Source organism: Anopheles maculipalpis, chromosome 3RL (genome assembly GCF_943734695.1).
Source record: "Anopheles maculipalpis chromosome 3RL, idAnoMacuDA_375_x, whole genome shotgun sequence".
NCBI classification, from domain to species: Eukaryota; Metazoa; Arthropoda; class Insecta; order Diptera; family Culicidae; genus Anopheles; species Anopheles maculipalpis.
In genome coordinates, this window is record NC_064872.1 from 60,120,962 (window position 1) to 60,146,339 (window position 25,378).

At 42.4% G+C, this 25,378-nt stretch overlaps 2 protein-coding genes across 7 annotated transcripts in view; one reads left to right on the top strand and one right to left on the bottom strand.

Annotated features, from left to right (window-relative positions):
• The window catches only part of LOC126561502 (2-oxoglutarate dehydrogenase complex component E1), a 189,470-nt gene that overhangs the window by 89,679 nt on the left and 74,413 nt on the right, over positions 1-25,378 (top strand). The window lies entirely within an intron of this gene.
• Positions 611-23,948, bottom strand: LOC126562591 (uncharacterized). The gene is made up of 6 exons (XM_050219140.1): positions 23,871-23,948; positions 5,888-6,292; positions 1,354-1,479; positions 1,142-1,287; positions 909-1,068; positions 611-795 (listed from the first exon to the last, which is right to left on the bottom strand). The coding sequence occupies exons 1-6, from the start codon at positions 23,896-23,898 to the stop codon at positions 674-676; spliced, it is 987 nt and encodes a 328-aa protein (XP_050075097.1). The 5' UTR covers positions 23,899-23,948; the 3' UTR covers positions 611-673.

Consider the following 25,378-nt stretch of genomic DNA (forward strand, 5'->3'; position numbering starts at 1 on the left):
ATTACGGTACACATGTATACGCGACACAAGAGGGGATCGCTCCAACTTGACAACTCAGTGACATTTTTCATCTGGTTCGCGAATTCCGATTATCCGTGCGAAAGGGAAAATTTAAACATGAATACGTTGCGACAGAATGCATGGGGGTAAAAAAAATGTGAAAGGAGTAAAAAATGCACTTTTTAGATTTTCTCATATTTGTCCTTCATGATCAAAAGTTCAATATGTTGAATGTATTCAAAGAAACGGCCTTCAATAGCCGACAAATAAATACCACGTGTTACACACAATAATCCATGAAGGAGGCGCCTAATCTTTGATAAAAGTTTAGAATTATCATCATATGCCGCATGGAATATTTTTGTTCCTCAAGGTCGTTTTAATTGCATCAACGCATAAATGTATCTGCTCAAAATAAAGTATAATGAGTTTTAATAAGTTAAACCATTCTATTGCCGATGTGACCTTGAAGATCGCTAAGCCAAAAAGAAGGAGAAGTTTTCCTGTCGAAACGCTAATATTTTTATAGTACACAAAACAATATTTTTATAGTAAATTACACTTCCTGGAAAGAACATCCACAATAAAATTTTCTGAGTCAGATTCGTGAAGATAATTCATCTTTTATTTACATTATGTACATTATAGCTTTCGTACGTATATTTGCAGTATACTAACTCATCCTATCGCGATGATTGTACAGTATACTCAACATTACCAGTGTTCCGCAAAACAACCTCGTCAGCACATCTATCCGTCTTCGGTTGGTACCGTTGGACTCTTGCGCTTCTTCATCTGCAATAGCAAAAGAACAGTAGAGCACGCTATAAATAGACAGCTCCCATATGGCGCCAGTCTCACAGACTCTCGAAGAAAACATTGGTTGTATCGTGCCGCAAAACACCTACCGTCTAGGATGTGCACAATCGTACTGGCGCTTGGATAGAGCTCCGGAGCGCAGGTGTAATTTCCAGCGTCATCGAACTCAGCGTTCCGTATCAGATGATGCGAAGTGATGCTGTTCAGCGAGGATCGTCCACGCTTCCGTAGCGACTCGTAGGCAACGATCTGTAACGAAAGGGGTGAAAGTATTGGTTAGGTCTGCCAAAACACCGATCGCCATCGTTCGGTTGATACGTACATCCTTTTGATGGTACCATACGATGTGACTCGGTCGCCGGTCGTAGTTGTGGTTGACGATGCAGGTGAGATTGACGTTCTGTCCTTTGTAGCCGTACACGATCGTACCTTCGAGGATTTGTGTAGTCGTCGCTAGAAAGAGATAATCTAATCGAGCAAACCCATTCGGTATTAGTCGAAGAAACTAGTAGGGTCAACGTGCCACCAGCATACCATTAACTCGATCCGCATACATCCGATTGTAGGCGTCACCCGCCTTTTGGCCCTCCAAATGCTCTCCAGAGGACGGCGGAATGTCGTAAAGTATGTCGTCCTGTCGTCTGACTAGCTGCGATTCGTCTGAGAAGGGAATAATGAATAAAGAAACAGATTTACGATAATGTTTTTTGCTTCCCTCCTTCGCTAGATGATCGATCATTCACTAGCAGCAGCTCCAGGGGGCTATGATTGTTGGTCGTTTGTCAACCAACAGGTCGTTAGTTGTCCAAATTATATAAATTAAAAATAAATTAAATACTGGTGAAAGTGGCACACTTTTCACGTCGTGCCGTTTTGCAGGAGAAACCCCGTAGGGGTCAGTAAATTATGAAAAGACGGTACCAGACCGCAGCCGAAAAAAAACTCTCCTTCAACGTTGAAGAACCAGATTGGTATGGTGAAATATTAAATGAGTAATTTATTGGACCAACCGTTCCGAGATGGAACTTCCGATGTGAAACCAGCAAATGTGCCGGGGAAACAAAATCCTTCCTCTCGAAATCCTCGGACGTCTCGCGTGGGCGGTTGGCGCTCGATGTCTATGCGTTGGATTCTGGTTAGATATTATAGCATTTTTTTTTCTCTGAACTTGTTTTGAAACCCACGTTCCGGATTGTGTCCCCTGTGTCAACGGCGATGTAAATTAACCGTTTAATAAGTCAGAACAGCACATTTATAAAGCTGTGTGTGTCAAAATAAATGTCACCAGCGGTTGCACTATTACTGATGACACGCCCGCCATCGTTGAGTGGTTTTGTCTGTCACACAGCTTCACATTTTGGACCCGGCATTGATACAGCTTAGGGTGTGCTGCCTCAAATATGTCCCTTGTTAACACTCTCCTAGTAGAATCTGTACTTTATGATTGATAAATTTAGAGAAAATAGCAAACCCCCACATTGAGTTCGGAGTATTTTTATAGCCGAAAGTTATACTGTTATTATGTTCTGTAAATTCTCTACCGTTGTTGAGAAATGACGTCAATTAGAGCGACGCTTAATGAAGGAAATAGTGCGAATTGATAGAACGTACGATTTGATTTCCTATGCTCCGAAAACTAAAGGGCTCACTAAGGATAATGACGGGAATTTCGGGTATGTTTAATTAACTTTCATCACAAAATACGTAAACACGAGCAAGATTGCTGAGGTCGCGTGTATGGCAATAGTGTCTGTTATCGATTGCTTTACTTTCATTTGCAAACAGATATCATTAAAATTAATTATAGCTTTGGTGGGATTTTAGGAATGTTGAAGAAAACAGGTGAAATAAAGTAGAAACAATGTAAACAGAAGCTTAAACATGCACATCGATTATTTGCTTACAAACTTAGATTGTCTCAACACACTGCCATTCAATAGTGAATGCAAGACAGTCATTCAAACAGTACCTGATAAGATACTCTTCGCTAAAGCAATACTTTTATCTGTCTGGCTACTGCAGTGGCCAGGGTTATTTGCACGCTTTTGTTTGACCAAAGCTAGCTGCAACTATTGTCAGCTTGTTGCGTACAATGTAAATAATGATCGTATGAGAACTATACCATTGTTAGTTGATCGTTAGATAAACAAAAATGTGCGAGCAAAGGTGAAGGCTTGAATGTACCGAATTAATAATAAAAGTCTAGGAATTAATTACTATTGTAGAGATGAGCATACGTGAAGCTATATTTATACGATATTTGGAATACAACTGCAAAAATAATTTTCCTCACCCATCGTCAAGCTTTAGAAAAGACTAAATTATTTTTTTATGCACATCAACAACTGTAAATACGAGAACCATCTTAGTTTACTTGTAGCTTTCTGATAAGCGGCTTAATTCCGGCATTTTTTTATATTTTCATTGCTATTTGAATTCATCGTTAAAGATTTAAGGGAAAAAATAGAACAGTATTCAAAACTGTTAGCAAGATGCTGAATATAATCGTTCAAGAACTGAGATGAATCATACTTAATAATCTTAGCTAGGTTATAATAAAAAGTAACATAATTTACTCCTACTTATATCTGTTAATGGTTATGCCTACGACAGGAAAGTAATGATCATGGAAAGTTAGTTCATGGTCAAGTTGGGTTCCAAGATCACAAACGAAGTAACATTTGTGTAATTTTTTTTATCACAACAGATATAATTTACGAGATAAGGGGGGCTTAAAAGGACAATGGCAGGGTATATTCCTGGTTTTTTTTCAAATAACGCTTTAAGGCAATATTGAAGAGGAATAAGACTTACAAACAAATAAACTGCCACAATAAACTGTCTTTAGAAAGTTACTAATATTTGGTTGTTGAGTAAAGGACTGAAATGAGTTAAATGTTTTAAAGATCATCAAAGTAATTTTGGTATGTTTTTTTATTTTTTATTTTGTGAAAACAACCAGATGAATTTTTAGTATATTTAAACCTTCTTCTTCTGATTTCGGGAACCTTCTAAGGCTATTATAAGGCTTTTTATGGTACGGTAGCAGAGTTTTATATTATGAACAAAGTTACAGAGTGTTTAATATTTTTTAATTGTACTTCATCATGGAAAGCCTTAAGCCGTCTTAATAACCTTTAGTGTAAAAATCTATTAGTAAATGCTGAACTGTAATAAAAGCTGCACAAAAACTGCATAGAGGTGGGCTGGATTTTTCTACCAGATGTGCATGTGTCAGACGTGTGTCCTCAATCGGAACAGTGGCTTTTTTTGTTTTTTGAGGGTTTTTTGAGGGCTTGAGATATTACACCATTGTTGAGATCCAGCTTCCCTGGTATTGCTTTTGCAGAAAGCTATAAAGTCTTGTTTGGAATTTGTTGCGCCCCGGATTATAGGATAGTCGAGTGCAGTTTTGGCTAGCGTCTCGGTTATTTCATTTCCTCAGATGCCAATGTGGCTTGGTACTCTGCAGAAAGAGATTTTTGATGATGTAGACGAACACTTCGAGCCTTTGTATGAGCGGTTTTATCGACTTTAAAACTTCCAAGGCCTTTAGCATGCTCAAACTGTCCGTGGATATAATTTTTGACTTAGGCCAATAGCCTCAGCAGAAAAGATAGAAATATTAGCAACTACTGGTGCAACTGGATAGCAACTGGTGGATGAGAGGATCAGAGCTATTATTTTTAAAGGATTCATCGGTGAAAATATGGCGATGATGTGGGCAAGGTTGATGAAATGTAGATGTGCTATGAGGTTACTAGTACCGGCTGGGCATTCGGAGTGAAGCTCCAGGTTTATGGAGGGAGGTTTGTGCCTTCGCCATGCACGCGTATCAAGTCTTGTTACTTGTAGTATAACCGGAAAGAATCCGATTTATCGCGGTTAATGCTATAAACAATCTTATGACTGTAGTAAAACCCTCTAAACTAGATGATTGCTTATTTTACAAAAAGTAAAATGCTCTTTTTACTCGTTCAGTGTGATATTCTCGCTCATAATGTGCATTAACCACTCACTGATCAAGCTATTTTGTGCAAGTTTGGCTATCTACTGAATAATAACTATTCATAAACCAAAGCACAATTATTCCACAGATCGAATCATAAAAAATATGTTCGCTTTGCACCATACAGTTTGCAGTTTGTGCTAAAATTGGCTGCACCAAACGCATCAAGATGCATTGCGCGGGCACAACCGATTCCAGAACGTTTGTTTATTTCTACGGTTGCTTTTTTGCAACCAACTTGAAACGCTTGCCCGCCAGTGGTGTTTATTGATGAATGTGCGCGAACAGCAGCGAAAAGGGCCAATGGGTGCCAATGTGTGATTTGTGACCACATCACCCCTACTACCTTCGCATGATGTGTGAAGCGTGGAACCAAACATTGCCGATTGTTTGCAATAAAAGCAAACGTGAGTCAGCGCGCGTTCCAATGTCCAGCGTGTGATGAATGATCAGCTCGGTTCAGTTGTGCATCTTCGGTGGCGGTGTACGCGGGACACGTGCTTTGGGTGAAGAATTTGAAATTCTAAAAAGTGTACAACCGTGCGTGGCCGTTTGGTTTGTGAGCTCTACGAAGCGTTTGCTAAATTGCCAACTAATTCGTACCGGTTTTACCGAACAATTTGGATGAGCATGTCCAGACTCTCGATTTGTGCTGGCGGAATTCTGGCGCCCTGTGGTTTTGTCCATTAGTGTGTGGTTGTGTGAATGCAGTTCCGTGTGATTTAAAGCGATTGTCAAGTTATTTATGAATCCCGTTCGTTCAACCATTCCTGCGAGCGTAATACGTAGCGGTTCCGGCGCTCGATATGACCACACCGATCCAACCAAGGAACGGTCGTTGGGATACCAAAAATTCGTGCCCCGTTAGCAAGGTAATTGAATAAAAACAAATAGGTGGGAGCAATATAATTACTGTAAATCATACAGCCGATTGACTCAACGCAACAACCGATGCGTATTACCGTAGCGTCATGATCCATCACGTTCCCATACCGGTCGCCGATCGGTTGACTACTGCGAACTGCTAACCACACCCACCGTTCCTACAGCGAACCTTACCGAGAACAATCAGATACAGCTGCAAACTCTTCACCGGCATGGTTGATATCTGGCACTCGTAGATACCGGTGTCCTTCCTGCGCGTTTTCCTTATCTTCAGCGTCCACTCCTCGGTTTGGTCGTTGTACAGCGCCTGAAACCGCTCGTCCGACGTGAACGTGTCCGCGTTGATGGCCAGTATGTGCAGATCGTGGTGACGCACCCAGGAGATGCTGTACTTGGCCAGATTTTCCACCCGGCAGGTAAGGAATGCCGTTTCACCTTCCCGCACCGTCACGTTGCGGGAAACGCCGAGATCGAAGTACGGTTCGGTCCATTGTCGTTGGGATTGATGGTCTTGCGTGGCGTAATAGCGTCGAGTGGAGGTACTCCAAGAGCTGGTTTCGTACCAGGCACTGGTGGAGCCTAGTAGCGAGAGAGAGAGTAAGAGAGAGAGATAAGGAGAGAAAAACAGTCAGCAAAGGGAAGAGTTAAGAAGACTATTTTTGGTACGTTGTGATACAGATTACAAACGAGATTACTATTAGTGTACGGCCATGTAGAGTAATTTGGTTAGAATGTTCTAGAACAGGGTGAACCAAAACAATAAAACTTTTGTTGTTTGTAAATCGTTCTATAACTTTAAAAAATATATTTACATCGCCTTGTAGACATCTATAGTTCTGGGCTAAGTACATTAGTTTAGATTTAAGATAGAAATGGACTATGACAATACAGCGGAGAGCCGTCATGCTTAAATATAGTGGTTTTTTTTTAATTTTTAAGTTTGACGGCTTGCGTCGTATTGTCGTATTATGATAATAACATACATCAGAGATTAGTGGCGACGATTCAATCGTTGAAAAGAATTTCTTTCGAAATAATTTCCCGTCAGACGTGTTGGTTCAAGAGCCAAGATTTCTCGACGTTTTAGAGTCAAAATAGAAGGAAATTCAGATTTCTTGATTAAGTGATTTTTTATCTTATTTTTATCTTATTATCTTACTGATTTTTTTACTGTATTTTATACGTTAACGTCTCACGTTTAATTTTATATTTTATTTGGATTTTTTATTCAATATTAAAGCTTTATATTTATGAATATATAGTTATTAGTATTGTAGCTATACCAAGTGCAATTTAAAAAATAATTTAAATGTTATTAAAGATTTAAGAGACCTGTATAAGTTACAGGGTATCGATTTTGGCTTAACAACCGTAATAATGGGTTACTAGACTGCCGGTACCACGTAGTCGGATAGTCAGCCCTCGCTACAGGGGGACGGTTCGGACGGGATTTGAACTCCGGTCCTGCCGTTTGAAAACCGACATCACCGAGCAGCCCCTATATTTTCTATCTATATTATGGTATAGATTGAATTACTCAGTGGAATTTTCGAACTTTGCAATAATATAGTGGAATCTTGCATTCAGTAAGGAGAGCTTTGCAATTCGATTGTGGAATTTCTACCTATGGTTTGGGCCTCCCCTGTTAAACAGGCAAAATGAAAAATATTCATTTTGTAGATTGTTAACAAAAGCACGCCGTACCACGCAACATAACGCAAAAAATAGTTGAAAAAAGTATTCAATCGCTGCTTCTTTAAACTAAAGCTGATTGCGAAATTCTACAGCCACGATGAAAATTTCTTCTGCAAGAAAAATTACATTTTACGATTGAAAAGTTTGACAAAATGCTTTCAACATTACACTATCTTTTTGAAAGATTCCCTTAAAGGATTGTACTATTCCATTGTATGGACCGAAATCCTATAACACTAAATGTTTTTAAGGACCTAATCCTTTTCCAACTGATACCATTTCAAGCAAAACAAGATTTAAATACAAAGAAATATTTGAAAAATTATAGGATTCACTGGATTCCAAACATACATTACGATTGAACTACAGTTACTCTGCGATATAAGAAAAAGTTGAATGATATATTACATAGCGATACGATTTTTACTGGAAGGCAGAAAGTTTTTAAAATGATAAATTCTTGCACTTTTTCTCTATTAATCTGTTCCTAATAAGCATGACTTTGAGACATGATCTCTGTGAAAAACTCCCTACAGATAAGATAGATAACATTCAAAACAACCATGTAAGGATAAAGCAGATGCTAAAAGTTGACTAAAAATATAGTAAATGTCTGCCGCACCCTGTATTTGTGTGACAGATCTCTGGCCCTAGTATCCAAGCACCTTTTCTACCTCACTCACAAACGAGCAGGTGCACCTCCACTGGACAAGCACTTGAATCCGCAATTGTATGTCAGTTGGTTGTACTTATTTGTATTGGCACAGGCCGTACAGCACCGTCAGCAAAGCAACTATTCCTTTGATAAGCACGAACAGCTCAACCAATCCATCCAGCCGTCTAGAAACAAGCCAGTGCTCTGAGGCAAGAATAATGGGGTGATGGCAACTAGAGATTAAACATTTGACTTTAGGGAAACCCCCTCTCACCGTCTGTCAAAAGTAGGCGACCTGCGCACATACCGCACGGGGACGGCAGAAATTGCACTCAGGTGTATAAAGCAGCGGTGTGACGATCGGAGACGATGGGAGTGTTTCGTTGTTTAATTTGACGGTCCCGTGCGTCTTAATGGCGTGTTAACTCGCACCGGTTTCGGCGCGCACCGTACCTTAAAAAGTAAGACGGCATAGTTTACAACCATAGTCCACACACGGTACGCGGGACAACGATGGCCTCATCCATCTTGCGCTGGTATGTCGTTGGCAATGTCGGTCTTCCCGGTCATCGGATAGAACCAATTACCGAAACATCATCAAGGCGAGCGCCAATGGTGCGGATGGAGACAAAGGGCGTACAGACAGACGCATATTTTACGCACATTAAGCATTTGGCTCGTTTGTTGTGGTTTTCTTCCGTTAGGTGAAGGTGTGTGTGTGTGTGTGCTCTTTTTGTAGTAACCGACGGCTTAAGTCACAGTCCTGTTTGATCGAGAAGGTCTAATGGATGTCTATTTTAAGATGTATCGCCGGTTTTGATTCGACTAATCAGTGTGTGAAAAGCTGAACTTCTTGCCCCAATCCTGGCACCATATTTACTGCATGTACCAAAATACGTGCAGTAAGGGGAAAGCAAAACTTATGGCAAACAACAACAAGAAGAAAATTGGGAGAAAAATCTAAAGTTCTATTTTTATCGGGTGTGAAATTTCGTACATTGTTCGACCGCATACCACCGCTTCATGCCACTTTTGTCTCGGGAGCAATCAAACTTTCTTTCTTCCTGTTTACTAATAAGCATCGTCAACGGGTAAAGCTTGTTGAGACATGGGCACATGTCTTTTTCACGCTCATGCTGCGTGTCACATCGTCCGGATGTACCTGAAGTGACTGTTCACAGGTCGTTCGTTTTAATGCTAATGGAACAGTGGTGGGAAATATGATAACCACATAGCGTTAAAACTGTCACCACGAGTCGAGTGGATCGTGATCTCGATTTGGTGTGTTTTTGGTTTTGCATATTATACGGTGGAATGCGTATTCAAGGTGACGAAACATTAAGTGCCATATGAGACGTCGGGTAAGCGAGTCAGTCCTTGATATCTTCTTTTTCCTTTCAACGTAAAGGACGGTTACATTATGCTGGGAAATAAGGCAGATGAACAGATGGCTACATGAATGTTTAGATGAGACACGATCAGCGATCCTCAGTGTATAATGTCAATAGTCATCATGCCAAACTATGGAATCGCCTGAAATCCTTGGCATACTTTACACATATACCTGGCAGTTATGGCAATAAAACATGTCTAAACAGCTCACGATCATCTGCCAATCCTTTGTATTAGGCATACCATGGGTATGGACTTAAAGGACTTTAGCCGGGGGCCTGATCATCTTTCGAATTCGTTTCGAAAGAAAGCGCCCGCGTTCCTAAACGCATTTTTACCCGAAAACCTCGTGTAATCCATCGAGCTCGTCCATCCATCGAGCTCTTCATAGAAGTGGTTCTTTTTAGGACACATTCAATGTGTCAGAACGTAGTCAAAGAATAGTCCAAAGGTGGATCAAGCACGATGCTTGAATCCAGAGGTGAATCTCGAATGGATAAGAGTCTGTAACAGTCTGAAGCATAAGTGGATCATTTTCAGCCGCAAACTTTTTCAGATGCACGATTACATTAAACGGTTAAACGGAAAAAGATAATGCCGCCAATCAAATTGCATTGTATTCTTTAATAATTCTTTAATTTAAGAATAAATATTCAATATGTAACAATTTATCTTGAGACCTATTGCCGGCACATAGCCATAAGTATCAAAAAAATAATTTGTTGAACAAAGGTCACCTATGTCATCAATTCATCCCTGGCTTTGACCGTGCAATTATTAAGACTGAGTTTCCTCTTCAAATTGATCTAAACAATTGTGTCACTTTCGTTGGCTACTTGGGATCTATAAGAAACCCCAGAAGCTCTCTTTTTTCAGCGTTTTCTACGAGTGGATAACACTACCTCTTATCTTAGCCATCTTTGTGATACTTTTTAATGCATGTGGAGCAACTATTGGAAGGCTCCTTGTACTATAAATCACTTTGGACTATGCCTGGAAACTTAAAACTGGATGTGACGCCCTTTTCATTGATTATGGACCGCAGCTTCTGTTGTTTCAGGAGCTTCCGGTCGGATGACCGGATCCATGCTCCCAATCTATAAACTTTCCATTCTTCAGAATCTGATGCGTATTTGAACGATGGTATCTAGCCGTCAGGAAATGTGATGTGTGTGTCTGTGACTTTGGAAATGTATGCTGTCGATGCTCCGAATTCACAAAGGTTCTTCACCCCTTGGACCAGCATATTCAATGTGTGAGAGGATCCCAAATTCCACATTGCTTAGGGCCTCCGATTGGCTAAATCCGCCATTGCATACGCTACATTCAACCTATCAACTATTGTTTGATTGGAACAAACATTCTAGTTTTTAAAAGATTGTTTTAAAGTACTCCTATGAAAAATACTTATGGCAAATGTAGCTGCTCGTAATAGAATTTTGACTCATCTTTCGTATAAATTGTCCTTTAAATTTTCTCAGTTTTTTGTATTATAAAGAATCGGCTAGACTTTATGCTTATTCCAAGCTGAAATACTGTAAAAAATACCAATTTTTCAGATGATTGTGATGGCCTCATCGTTCCTATGTTCCTATATATCTGTTTGGAATATGTTTATAGCGAGAAGAAATTTATTTTTAAGTTGAAAAAATATTTCAGCATTACTCTGTTGAAAACAAGAGAGCAAAACTGCACAATTTTAAGGTATTGATTGCTGAGAAAACTGCCAACCGCTCAAAAGAATCAAACACAATTCATTCAAACAATTTCTAGTATTAAAGCCTTTTCTGCGTCTTTAATCTTCAAGCTAACTTTTTCGCCAAAATCACTCTGTGACAAATCGCACACCTTTTGTTTTCAAGTACCATTTCCAACCGGCGTCTTTGGATGCCGCAGTCAGGCCCAACATCTTCAGGACAGGTTTTACCAAGGCACCAGCCATCAGACGCACGTCCGCAAACCAACAGAGATGGAACGCGATACATCCTGACTCCACCGGGCCTTTTATTGATGTGGGTCGATGGGGTTAAACATACCGGCACACTCACGCAACAAACCCACGGCGAGATGAAATGCTCGATGTTTACCCACGTCTCAGACCATGTCGCGTCGGGCCTGCGTGTGCCAATGGTCATGAAACTGTCACCGACCGTCGCGGTGCGTGTGGTTTTTAGTTGCGTGCGTATGGGTGAATTTATTGCGATCCATTTTCTTCCACCTTCCCACCGAACGGACGGGGTAGGATTTGTGCAGACTCCGGTCGTGAGCTTCGCACGGTTACTGGGTTAAAGTAAATTAATTAAAGGCATTGTAGGATTTGTATCGAAACAATAGCAAAGGGGACGTTTCGTTTTGGTTGGGTGGAAGTGTCTCGTGTGAAGCAGAGGTGGAGTTTTCGTTGTACTGCGTGACATTGGGCACCGAGGGCGATTAATTGAGGTTAAAGGCGTGCGGTTTAAGGCGATATCCGATTGCCTGAATAGGTGGCGTGTCGCAGAAAACATAATCGTGTAATGTTTTTCTGCGGTAAAAGGTAAGGTGCTTCAATATAATTTCATCAACAGGAGTGAGAGTTTCATTAGAAATTATTCGTTGCTAATGGGTTTGGCTTTCATAAATAGCCAGTTATTACTTATTCTGCTTTAATTGTTGATAGCAGTGTCAAAAAACTGTAAATCGCTCAGTTGTTAGGTCCAACGTTCTGGTACTTGAATTGATTGATATTGTTAAACGAAATTCTCAGTCGAGGCAGACCATGTTCCAGTAGTGGACAATCACTCAAATAAAATTTCTGATGGAGCTCGTAAAGAAATCCGTCTGAAGGTAAGTGCGTCATCCACAGAAACAAATCATAGCTCTACTTAGTATCGACCAATAGCATTTTGGGAGAACATATCGATCAAATCGAGGACTTATCCCAGTTGTTTGTCATTTTGTTATTTTATTTTGTTGAATGGGCCGCGCTGTACGTATACAGGGGGGAATGGGCCGCACTGTACGTATACACGGCGTTGAATTCGCGGCACATGACGACGAACGGATCAGAGGCGCCAAAACGAGTACGACGTTCCTCTACGTCAAGAAGTGATCTAGCACGGAGCGATCTAGCCGGGGAGTAAATGTTGATTACAGAGAGCATCGCCGGTGAGTCGATACGATTGTCAATTAGGTCAAGTAACGCGCAACGTCCATTGTCCGATATGGTCCATCACACCATGGATGAGTATTCCATCACAGATCGAACTAAGGAGCAGTACAGCATTAAGGGATTACGCTTTCTGGCAAACGTAACCTCAACGCGCATATCGACGCATATCTCCAAGCCATTCGTACAGCACCAGGACTGGTACGCACTGAGAGCATTCTGGAGATGCAGCAGATCTTCCTGATTGCGTTTCGGAAGGTACAATTTAGCGTCATACGCGTAAAGCAGGTGGCTGTCAGGAGGAAGCACACGTGTGACGTCGTTCAAGAATATCACGAGAAGAAGTGGACCAAGGTTGCTCCCTTGTGGTACTTCTGAAGGCCCGTAATACGTCGACCAAGAACCTGAAGCTTGACGAGCAGTAACGAATGCGGAACACTGTCAAAAGCTGCCTTGATGTACGTGTAAAACGCATCGATTTGAAGGCCTGCATCGACGGTTCTGTGGCAGGTACTGAAAAACTCAATCAGATCGGTGGAAGTCGAACGCTTGGGGACAAAGCCGTGCTAAGTGGTGCTGAGGTAGTTCGAGGCAGCAGCAAGAAGTGGCTCGTACATGAGCAGCTTGAAAATTTTTGCGTTGACGCAAAGTGATGTGATGCCGCGATAATTAGACGCGTTTGATTTGTCGGCCTTTTTTGTGTACCGGAAATAACCACGAGGCTATCCAACAGGCTGGGTAAACACCCAATCTAAAAGATTCCCGAAAAATTGCGACTAATATGGGGGCAACAGCGATGGTGGATGGTGGAATGCCATCTGAACTTGGAGCGATCGAGGGTTTTAGTCAATCCCTCTTCTTCTTCTTGGCGTAACGACCTCTAAGGTCATGCCGGCCATCGAAATGGCTTTCTAGACTGCCAATACCACGTAGTTGGTTAGTCGGACCTCACTACGGGGGGACGGTCCGGATGGGATACACCACTGTCGCCTACACCACCGGGCCGGCCCGAGTCAATTAATGGCCCTGATGACGTTTCAATACTCGGCAAACTAGGAACCATGGCATCTAGGGGAACGTTTGGTAATGCATTGCTTCTCTTCCTTTCATCTGTGACCTCGGGAAGAAACGTGTCTTGAAAGCGCGCAGCAAAGATATCACAAACAACAGATTGTGAGCTCCTATGACACCTTTTGAAACTAACGCAATTAGGATAAGCGAAAGATTTCCTTTTGCAGTTCTTGAAGCTCCAAAGCGCGCGAGGGTTCCACCGAGAACGTGAGCCTAGATTGCGGACGTGCGCCATGTAGCGTCGGTACACAGAGTGTGCTGTGTTGTAGTTGCGTCGTGATATGTTACACCTTTCTTGTGCGATATTGGCGAGAAGTTGGTGCCTTGGCTGATTTTAACCTTTCAAGGGTCCGGTCGCTCCAGGGTGGGCCATAACGTCTAGGGCGCATTATTGGTGTGTATTGATTCAGCGCATGAGACAAGGAAAGCGCGAAACTATCGACAGCAAGGTCAAGAGATTCGTAATTCGAGGAGATCATCTCTGCAACTCTGCCCATATCTGTGCGCGCGTAGACGAGACATGGTGTTGTTGAGGGGACTGGTGGATTTTTGAGCAGGTGTATGTGGCAACACTGTTCGCAAATAACAGGTCCAAAACTCGTCCCAGGGAGTTTGAGCAGCAATTCAGCAATTTAGTCCGGAACAGCCGACCAGGATTTGTCTGGCTGGTTAAAGTCCCCGAGCAGCAGGATGCCAATGCCGGAGTTAACAGCCGAACATAACGAACTGATGCATTCTTGAAGTTCACATAGCGATGATGCATGCGTGGATAGCTTGGGAGGAAGATAGGCAGCAACGATAAAAAGACGAGTATTCCCGATCTGGACAATAACGCATGTTAGTTCCAGTGACGAATGCCTTGTTGGAAATTTCCGTAACATCAGAGAGCAAGAGCAAGCAATCAAAACACTACCACCGAGAGAGTATGTACTATTTGCTATACTACGATCGCAACTGAAAACTCGATGACTTTCGTCAAACAGCATCGATGTAGCTAGGCTACGAACGAGCCAGGTTCCCGTTAGCACCACTACATCGAAGTCGAAAGCCAACACTCATTAGCTTTCGAACGCATTCCTCACACGTTTTGGTAGTAGAACGTTACAGTAGTGCACGGTGCGTGGTACGTAGTAGCCGCAGGATTGAAACGGGTCCTATTTCGTGGTAGGTTAACTATTGATGACGAACGATTAACCGTGAAAAAAAAAACGATCGAGTGTAGATTGGTACGGATTCGGAGTGGTTGTGCGGTTTGCTTGAGATGGACCATCAATCAGTGTCGAAATTGCAGGATCAGTGGTTTTGTCCAGTGTGTGGTTGCTCAGTTGAATGGAAGCACGTGCAGCAATGGACGGAGCAGCATGCGTTGGTGTGCGTGTCGTGAGATGCCGGTTGGTTGTGCTCAGTTTGTGTGCAGGAAAGCGGTGTCTTGTAGCGGTCGGTGTGCGTGTCGTTAGCCTGCGGCTGTTACTGTATGGTGTGCGTGACTTGAAGTGGTGACTAGTAGTAACAGGTGATACCTGGACGCCCATTTCATTCCACGGAGCGGCAACGCGGGTTTCTCAGCATGCTGGTGCAACCAGCGCAGCTCCAGTGAAGTTCAGCGTGAGTCAGGACCGCGTCGCGTTATTTTGTGGCTGATATGAAGGAGCCTATGTTCACCAATAACTTGAAAGCGCTTAATGCTTGGAAGTGGCTACACTTAATAGTTACACAAATTCGTATTGAATTTGGAACGATCAGGCTCAAGGAGTTCTGCAAATTGTAAGCCGAGAGAACCGTTCTTTTAAGGGAGATCTCGATTTAGCTTGGTTACGGATCTAGTAGTGCTATAGACATAATCTGCGATTCGGTCGGTGATCGTGAAGCTAAGACTACCGAGTCAGTAGTACCGACAACCCTGACGAAGTTGTCACAGCGATGCGCCGTGTAAGTTGCCTAAGGTTGTCTGATATATTATGATAAATTGATTTATCCATTGTGTACGATTCGAGCAGTTTTAGGCTGGTAAAGATACGTCAAATCTTGTTTCCCTGTAGGTTTTCTGCAAACCATTTTCTGCTGCAGACACAACTTTTGTTAAGCTTTAAATGCTCTAACGGTGTTATCAATCCACCAGATCTTTTCATGTTAGGATTATAAAACCTATTTGAAGTCTAAACATTGGAAAGTCAACGGTCGGATGGTATAGGCCGGGATCTCATCCGGACCGTCCCCCCGTAGTGAGGATTTACCATCCAACTACGTGGTATTCGGCAAGTCTAGTAAGCCATTCGATGGTCAGCGTGACCTAGAAATAGAAAGTCGTTATGCCGAGAAGAAGACAGAATACATAAGCCTTTGGTATATCAAGATTTTAAGTTCCATCCTACCATTAACAGCCAAACACCATTTTAAGATTGCTTGAACACATGCAACCGTTTGTGTGGTACAAGGAACTAAGGAATACAGTCTTCATTTCTGCCAAATATGTTATATTGTACAAACCTCGAAGCACCGAAACAATCGTTTGTTTGTTTATTCGACTAATCCTTTCGTCTGAGCTCTTCTTCATTAGACACACACAAACGCATTTTGTCACATGCAGCCGTGCATAACCAGCGCCAACGTCAATCAACCGAACCAAGAACCGTAACGCGGAGCAGATTGGTGAGCTAGTGTATGCGTCAAGCTTGGCTTGAGCCTCACGGGACTTTGCTAGCGTAGAGTCTGCGAAGGATTCGTCGTGAGCGGGAACACTTGTTTCTAGTCGCCAGTATGATATACACTTTTATAGAAATATAAATATCGCACATGATTTACGGCTAAGTTTAAGTGGGTGATCATTGATGTACAAGGTGTTGGTGACCGTGCGTGACACAGACACCGCACACCACAGCCTCTAATGATATATTGGTGTTGCTGGGTTTTTTATTATTATTTTCGGTGGCATTCTTACGATCGCGATCGTCACGAGTTCGTTCATTTCTTCGTTTGGTCGGTGTCGTGGTCCACGAGGTCAGTTTTTTGCGTTTCCTTTCGGAAGCCACACAGTTCGTACGCGCATCATTAATCTTAACTAGCTGCTGCCTTTCCGCAGTCGGTCAGTTTGAGCGGTGGTTGGCGTAATTGTATCGGATCGGATTTAGCTTCTTTCATCTGTGCTCCGAGCTCATGTGCTGCTCGGAATTCATGCGAAATTTGCAAAAATTCTGTGTGTCGTGGCGGGGTCGGGTTTAGTGCGGGTCTCGTCAAAACAACAACATGTCCACGTTATATACGGGGGGGCCGATCGCGAGCAGAACAACATCGTGCCAATGATCTCGAACGGTGGTGCAATGTTATTTGCGAGAGAAAGCAAACAATATCCACCGACTGGGTGAAAAATGAAATTATAAACCTGCTCTGTTCCTTAATTTTTTCTTTTGTTAGTGAAAAATGTGAGAGAAAAATTGCGACATTTTCCACTTGATTGAATGTGTTACTACATTGGCGGCTTGTTGCTGGGAAGCAGCTTAGACTTTTTGTCCATTTTTACCGATGACTTTGCGCGTCAGAGCACCCTTTTTTGACAGCAAGCTCCAAACTGTATCGCAGGTATTTAGCCTCAAAGCGTCCGTGTTGACGGCGTGTTTGCGTAATCCTGCGCAGCGTTTTTCACATTTTTCGGGGTCAGAATCATTTTCAAACATAAAATTCTACATTTATTTTTCGTGCCTTGTTTATAGTGAAGCTGTCGGGCGTTATGTTAAGCGTTGGATGTTAAGTGGTGCTGTGGTAAAATCTAAAGCGCAAACAGTTTTGAGCCCTAACTTTCCCATACACAAAAGCAACACACCGGTACGAGGTGTATCTAATTCGGCGGGACTTTATTGTTGATTTCTATAGATGTGATTCAGCGGAAGAGAAAAAAGAAGAGAGAGAAAGCAAGAGCAAGGATATTGCAAGAGATGGGGACACATCATTACGGGCAAATGGATGATCTCACCCTTTTTTTCGGAATGGTCAAACACCCCGAAGGGTGTGTATATCCTTTTATATTCGTGCTTGTTTGTTTGCTTTGCCTTTATTACTATTCGCAAAAGCTCTCGATAGCAATCACGATGATTAAGTCACGTTTTTGTAAAATCACAATCGAAAATAGCTTCCCTGGGCAGCATTTCTCACTCTGAGCGGAGGAGAATGTTTGGAATTTCATTTTTATTGGCCCTTCTGGGTTTTACGTGGGGAGATGTTGCGTAGGGTGCCAAAGTGCTGAACATATTAAGAGCCAAAATTGCCCCATAATGGATGTGAACCTCGATTCAACCACGTGATGGGATTAAACGCATTCGCTGGCGCTTGTGGCGCTTGCTCGTCGGATGCAACCGGGTGCATGTATCTCACTGGAGAATCGGAGTTTTCCATCGCACATGTTGGTGTGCTTGGTGTGAACAGATTTATGTGGCTATGTTGCTGGTACATGCATTTACTTTAAACCCGCACAAAGCACGATGGAACGTGTACGAGAAAGGTGCCGATGACAGTTGATGGTGATGCTAGGAAGATACACACAGTGCAGTACGCGTACTGATTGATTTAATGAGCAAGTCGAGCTCTCGGGCTGGTGTTTATGTCGGTGTTGGTTTCCCTTTCGTGTGATGGTTTTTGATCGTGTTTGATTGCATTACGGTGCGGTAAGGTGTGAAACTGTGACGTAATTTGGCTAATTAAAAAGTGTGATATTTGGTACATGCCAGGTTAAATTTCTCGCAAAAATGCGAATGGTTGTTGCTTTGTAATTACTTTTCATGTTATCCTGCACAATGTGGGATTTGAGGTGTTTATGCTATTCGTCCTGCAGTGGGTAATTATTTCACGGCAAGGAATATCTTAAATTTTTGTGCTTTATTAAGTTTAATTTTTGTGCCAATTTCTCAGCGAGAAATTTTAATTTGCAATCGCAGCACAAAACGGTTAGCACCTGCCCGTTTTGAAAATGAACTGAACAACGTGTTTGCTTTTATACGCTCATGCCGTTTGCACAATTTTTAAAGCACACAGGTTTGCACAAAGTGGACTAGTAAAGTTATTCGAGTCCAAAAGTTTGATTATGCTCGAAGTTAATCCTTAAAAGTGACCATCCTCCACGTGACACGCACACCAGAACACAAAAGATTTTGAAGTTGATTTTAACGGTCACATTTACACGCTCAGTTTTCTCTCAAGCCAAGCTCCAACTCAAGACAAATATTTGTCCGAGACAGATTTTAAAGCTAACTTTTTTGCACAAACTGCGTTTACACGCAACGATTTAACCTTGCAAACATTTTGCGCAAATGGCATGAGCGTCTAAACTAGCCTGAACTGCATTAACAGTCCGTTTTATTAATTTAATAAAGATTAATTTGTTAAAATGTTTCAAAAAATAAAATACAACACAATGTAGTATAAAATAAAAACGCAAGCTTTGCTAGGCAAGTAACACGCTGAGAAAATATATTTGTTAAAGGTTTTTTTTTGGTTTAAATGAACAAAACGTTTTAAAAATATGCATTCATTGATTTCATTAATTTATTGAACTATAAAATTATGAACACTGATCTAACAAAGCAACAACTTTAAGTTACCTCTTACTTAACTTGATCAATACTGACTACTTGGCATTAGTGTTGGGTCGATTAAATGAGAAAAGAATTAGATTATTCAATGCGTCAGTGGGTCTATTGTAGCGAAAACTTCAAATAGTAACTGCAAGCTGTTAAACTGTGTTTTAAAAAAGCTAATACTTCTGCTTAATCGTCTTTTCGATACTTGCTGATCTAATTGAACATATTTTGTGTTGTTTGGGCCTTTCGAAAAAGTCTGGTGGTCAAAATGCGCTTAGAAAAATATAAGATTAAGCTTACATGACTAATTAGATACTACCCATCACCAACTTAAGCTAGCCGATGAAAAAGATACAAAAAAAATCTTGGAATTCTTACGCTATACTACAGGGTTTTCAATATATTCGAAAACACTTCAAAAACGAGCTTTAACAATGTAAGATATTATTTTTTGAGTATTTTTTTCTTGAAGCCAAGTTTATTTACTATATTTTTGGCATATTAGGTGAGAGCACCCCTCCCTTTGTACTTTATCACGAGCTTGATACGTTTCTCAAACAAATCGCACGTGATATGCACCTGTTCTATCGGCATGTCACACTCTTGGATCTTGGAAATAACGTTCTAATAAACGTTGAAATCATAGGGGATTGAGATCCGGGTAACTAGGTGGCCATGGCATCTTATCTAGAAATCCCGTCAAATTCTCCTGACACCACGCTTGGACAATATTCGCCTTGTGGGCCGAAGCGGCATCGTATTGGAAAATGTAAGGATCCTGCCCGTAGAGATCCTGAAGTGCCGGAGTCACAAACTTCTCCAGAACCTCGGTTTTGTAGAACGCGGTGTTTATTTGGCCATTTATTTCAATAAAAACCAGTAGGAGCTTCCCACGCCTCGCTACGGCCTCCCAAACTATCACCGAAGCAGCATTCTGGAACCGTGGGATGTTTATTTGGGACGGGGGGATGCTGGCCAACGTCGGCGCCTACAGTCGATCAATTGGAACATTGTGCGGCTGTTCCAAAACGGAGAGTTTCTCATCTGAAAACACGAACTTTACGACCTGCGTGCCGCGAAAGCCTCTTCTTCTTTGCAGCCTCCGTTACTCCGTGTACTTTACGTTTCTTGTACGGCTTGTATCCTATGTCCTTCGTCATAATAGTGTGAGTCGTACCGATTAACACATTCAGGACAGCAGCCGTTCTTCCGGATCGTGCGGGACATTTTTCGATGGGTCCGCTCCCTCCACCACCTTGATGACTGCTGGCATCCTCGTCGAACGCGGCCGCCCGGATCCTGTACGGTCATTGGCCGAGCCCGTGAGATTTCAACCGCCGAAATATGTCGCCGGGTTGCTCACCTCCCACATACAATTTTATTATAAGATCGCGGCACTCTTTCATCGTGCACAGTGTTTACAAACTAAGTGACAGTTAGTGGATACCACATGCAACGGTTAGCCTATACATGATACTAAAACTGACATCAATGCTAATACTCAGAATACACAGAGTGAACAACTATAAATCGATGAAAAGTTGTATTCCAACTTATGGAACACTTTGTAAATCTAATCTAAACTACATTTGTGGCGATTTCACGTATCGCGCTACGTACAGAATAACTGCACTTGTAATAGGGAAGAAGACGTTTATAACAATCGGACTTGTGCGGACCAGTGAAATGAGACATCACACGGGTTTAGATTGAGTCTTAATCGACGACCAGTGACGTCGTTCTGGCATCTATCTACTAAATGATTCAGAAGAATTCCGCCAGCTTAATTCTCTCGGCTGCTAGGCTGGTGTAGTTCTTTATTTGTACCCAGTTTAGTAGTTGGTGTTACATTAACTGTTGTTGCTTTCATTATCTTACTTTCTATTCTCAAGCTAGCGTGTGTTTAGGGTTCTTAGTTTTCCGTATTCAAGTAAATCAACACAGTGTGTCAAGGTTCTTGATTTGGCTTGGATTTCCTGTTTAACAATGCATATTATGTCATATGCACTCGCGCTGTTTGTTTACTTTTACAATACTGTCTCAGCTTGGATTGTTTTGCTGATCTAGCTTTCTGCGTGGTTCCTGTAATTTATGTCACCTAGCTTGAATGTTTATGTAAGTGGGTTGGTTTTTTCTGAAAGTTTATTATGGAAGCGTCGTCTTACTAGCATATTCCTTTGCGTTGGTTTGTCAACAATTTTATCAGTTCCGTATGTGTTTTTAGAGGTTTTATTTCTACGTGTGGGTTCGTACTTACTCTTGCCTTCCATCTATTAGCACGTGGTTGATTTGAGAGTAGGTATCTAGTGGTGATCTCCAGGTGTAGCTGAACCGAGGTGCGTGTTGGAAAAAGGTGCTACGAATGCTCATGTGCTTGGAAAAGGCAAAATTGATAAACCTGAGGCCGTTGTCGTTTGTCAGCTGGTGGGCACTGAAGCTTCCAATTGTTGGTTTATATGCCTCCTCCTGTCCGACCTGACCATTAAGGACTCCGATGACGATCTTCACAGGATATTGTGGCAGTGATCATACTCCCTCTCCAGCTGCTTAAAGAAGAGCTCCTTCTCGTCATCGGTGCTCCCAAGGTGCGGACTGCGCACATTTATGATGTTCAGATTGAAGAACCTGTCACGAATCCTCAACCTGCACATTCGTTCGTTGACTGGCTACCATCACTTCATCCGTTGTTGCACGCCGTACCGTGCTAACGTGTTTCTCCACCACTTTGGTAGATTGTGCAGTTGCTACGGTACTGGCGCACCATTGTACCCTTCCAGCGCACCTCCTGGACTGCTACTATCTCGAAGCCGCGGGCCTGGATCCATCGGATGTAAGGGATCTACAATTCCAAGTTCCGAGCCTCCAATCGTAAGTCCTTTTTCCTTGCGGGGGTCTGTATCGATTGGTCCGTTGCGGTAATATCTGTTGCTTTTCGTTGTGTTACTTGTTGCCTAGGGTTGGCTTGCAAGGCCTCTCCCCCAACCCGCTGTCATGTCGGAGGGCCTACGCATCCTTGCTTAATGTCCCTTCGGATGCCAGGACAGAAGGGACAACCAGCCGCCCCTAACATGGAGAGCAGACGCTGGCTATCCCCACGCCCGCTCAATTAAGCCATATAACCCATCCTCCCATTGGGGTTGGGTTTCCCCGTATACCCTAGCTCCGATATTTGGAGAGATATGTAACCGTTCTGTACGCCGTGGACGTATTGAGTCGGAGTAGGGTATGGAGATCCTATATCCTTCAGGAGGTTTCGGACAATACCCGTATCAGTGCGGTATTGCAACAAACACTGACAACAGAGCTACCAGAATTACAGAAGTGGGTTCTTAGTACCGTACTGTAAAGCGTATGCTACCTAATTAAATGTAAATTTACCTTTTGCCGCTCGATCTCCTCATTTATCGATATGACCCCACAGATCGTATACAAGTATTACCTGTACTTTACTGCGGTAAATACTAGCATACGATCTTTTTCGATACTACAAGCTCGACAGTCCTAAGATTACCAGATTCTGACTTTGTGGACTTGATTGTAACCCTAGCCGGATCAAACTGGGTAAAGAGACTAGCTGAACTCGTCCTGAACGTTTTGACAACTGTGCTGCAGAAAAATGAATCACAATTTGGTTGATCGACGTTTATCAGTTTATCTTTATGTTTGTACAATCGTATGTGCTGTTTCGGTGTATTGAGTGAATATGCTGCGGGCACAATTGAACCCACAATCCTAAAAAACTCTCATACAAAATAACCAATGTACCAAAAATCCCATCAAGTCTCTTTACCCACTTCTAGCCGGATAATCAATTCTGCTTACAGTCACGGCAGATGGCATTCGAATCTTCGAACTGATATGTAAATCATCCTCATCTTATACCCAAATGTCCATAAAATCGTAGTTTTCTGGTTGGACTAGAGGAAAGGAGGAATTTCATATTTTAATTCGTACTTGCTATGGTTCAAGTTGTTTTGATCTGGTGAAATCCCCATCTGTAAATTCTCACTGACCATAACATTCTTCGCAGCGCTCACTAGGTAGTAGGAATCACTTGCGAAAATCAATGATCTAAACAGACAATGCCCTGAACATGCGATCAAACACTTGCACATGGAAACTTATGACACGTTTTGAGTAAATAACATGATTCATAAAATAAATCGCAGTCTTTCAGCACGGACTGGTTTTGATTGATCTGGTACGCGGTTGTCAATTGACAGCGTATGACACACATTTTCAGCCGATGTTATCACTTCTCGGTACGTTGATCACCATTTGTCTCAGCCAATTATTAGCGATTCAAGAGGTATTATTTCAGTTGAGTGATGTTACCTGCAACAACTTGCGCTAACGTTATCGAAAGGGAAACACTGAACAAAATATCAATCCGGCTTTACGGACGGCCGTGCACGGCAATGGGGTGAAGGCTACCGGGCCAAATTCTTATCATTTGAAATAAGACATGTGAATTGGAGCATTCCGCACTCTGTTCTCTCATTAAAAACCGTTATGCTTTTATCGCAATGGATTATACGGTAGCGCGAAACCTTGTTGTTTTCAGATATTTTTAATTCCCAAGCTGTGCTCTTCCCTCCCCCTATAAGCACGGATTAGCTCGATGTAACTCACCCAAAATGCAAAGCAGTATAATCAGCATCACGTGTTCATTTGGTGCGGCAGGTGTTAAATATAATAAAAGAGAGCGGGATGATGCTGTTGGCTCCTTTCGAGGCCTAGGTACGGCGAACACGGCACCGCAGCGCCGATGATGGTTGCGTCAACGGACGATCCGCTTGGTGATTACTGGCTGATGATCCCGTGGCACTGGTCCGTGAGCAATTATTTCACATGGTCACATAATTTTCACGTTGGTTTTCCATCCCGAAAAACCCCACGCACACGCATACAAACAACACAAAAACACATGCACCACTTTGTTAAACGGGTATTAAGCGGTGTGAAAATTGCTTTTTCTACACTTTCTACCCGGAAAAGTGCGCTCGTTTCAACGAATTCGCAATTCCCGAAACTGACCGTAAGTCACGCGGCCTCACGCGGGAAATTACGATACGGCACGACACTTGCAAATTGCACCCACTAGGGCGAAAGTGGTGCATCCAACGCCGTACACCAGCTGGCCGGTTTGCGCTCAACCAGCAGAACACGGTCAACGTTTTTGTTTGTTGGCTAAGTGTGGTGTAATTAATTAATAGACATATAATTAGATTCACGGTACACCGCTACGAGTGAGCATTGGGAACCGGGGTAGTACAACACTGGCAGGAACATTCTAGACTTATCAAACGGCACAAGACCACTGCTTTGCTCGTCACTCACAGCTATCACGGTTTGATAAACTTTTTTCGTTGCACGTCCTTGCACTTGGACTCGATGTGTTGTCAGAGACTCGAAGACAGAGTACGATGGGTAGTGTTATGTAAGAGGAAGAACTAGCCAGGGAATTGTGCTGCGAGCCACGCGGATAACTAGATTTCACTGGGAACGGGATGCACCAACAAGTTAGGACATTAAATGTTAAACAAATTTACACTCACTTACACTAGAGTACACTATGTCAGGAAGCTTAATTATGAACAAACACGGTCCGGGATAGTATTCCTAAGGGACAGAAGGTGTAACCTAATGAGCCTTCATTAACACCCGTTTACGATGTAAACAGTCAAACAACGGTCTCCAAGAAGTTGGAGTTGTTTAATGCAACAGTAACTCCCCTCCAAAGGCTCTCCACAATGTTGTTGCACTTAAATCCTTACAGCGTTCCGCCGATCCTCCCAATACGAATGTTTCCGGCCTAACAGTGACCCGACACTGTCGAGCACGATCTCGATACTGGACGGTCTGGGTGGCCTATGATCTGCAAACGATCCCGTCACGATCCTGCCGCCGGCGACGTTACACACGCAAGTTGATACGACTTTGGCTTGAGCTGAAAATAATAATAATAAAAAAATAATTCTCACACGCTCTCTTTAACTCTCTTCCACTCTCTGGCACACGGTTGTTTGACGTTAGCACACTAAATATAACTCTGCATGGTGTGCTCGGTGTGCCGAAGACTGATGAGTGTTAAATATGTTATGCGATCAGGCAAGAACATTCTAACCTGTTGTTGATGC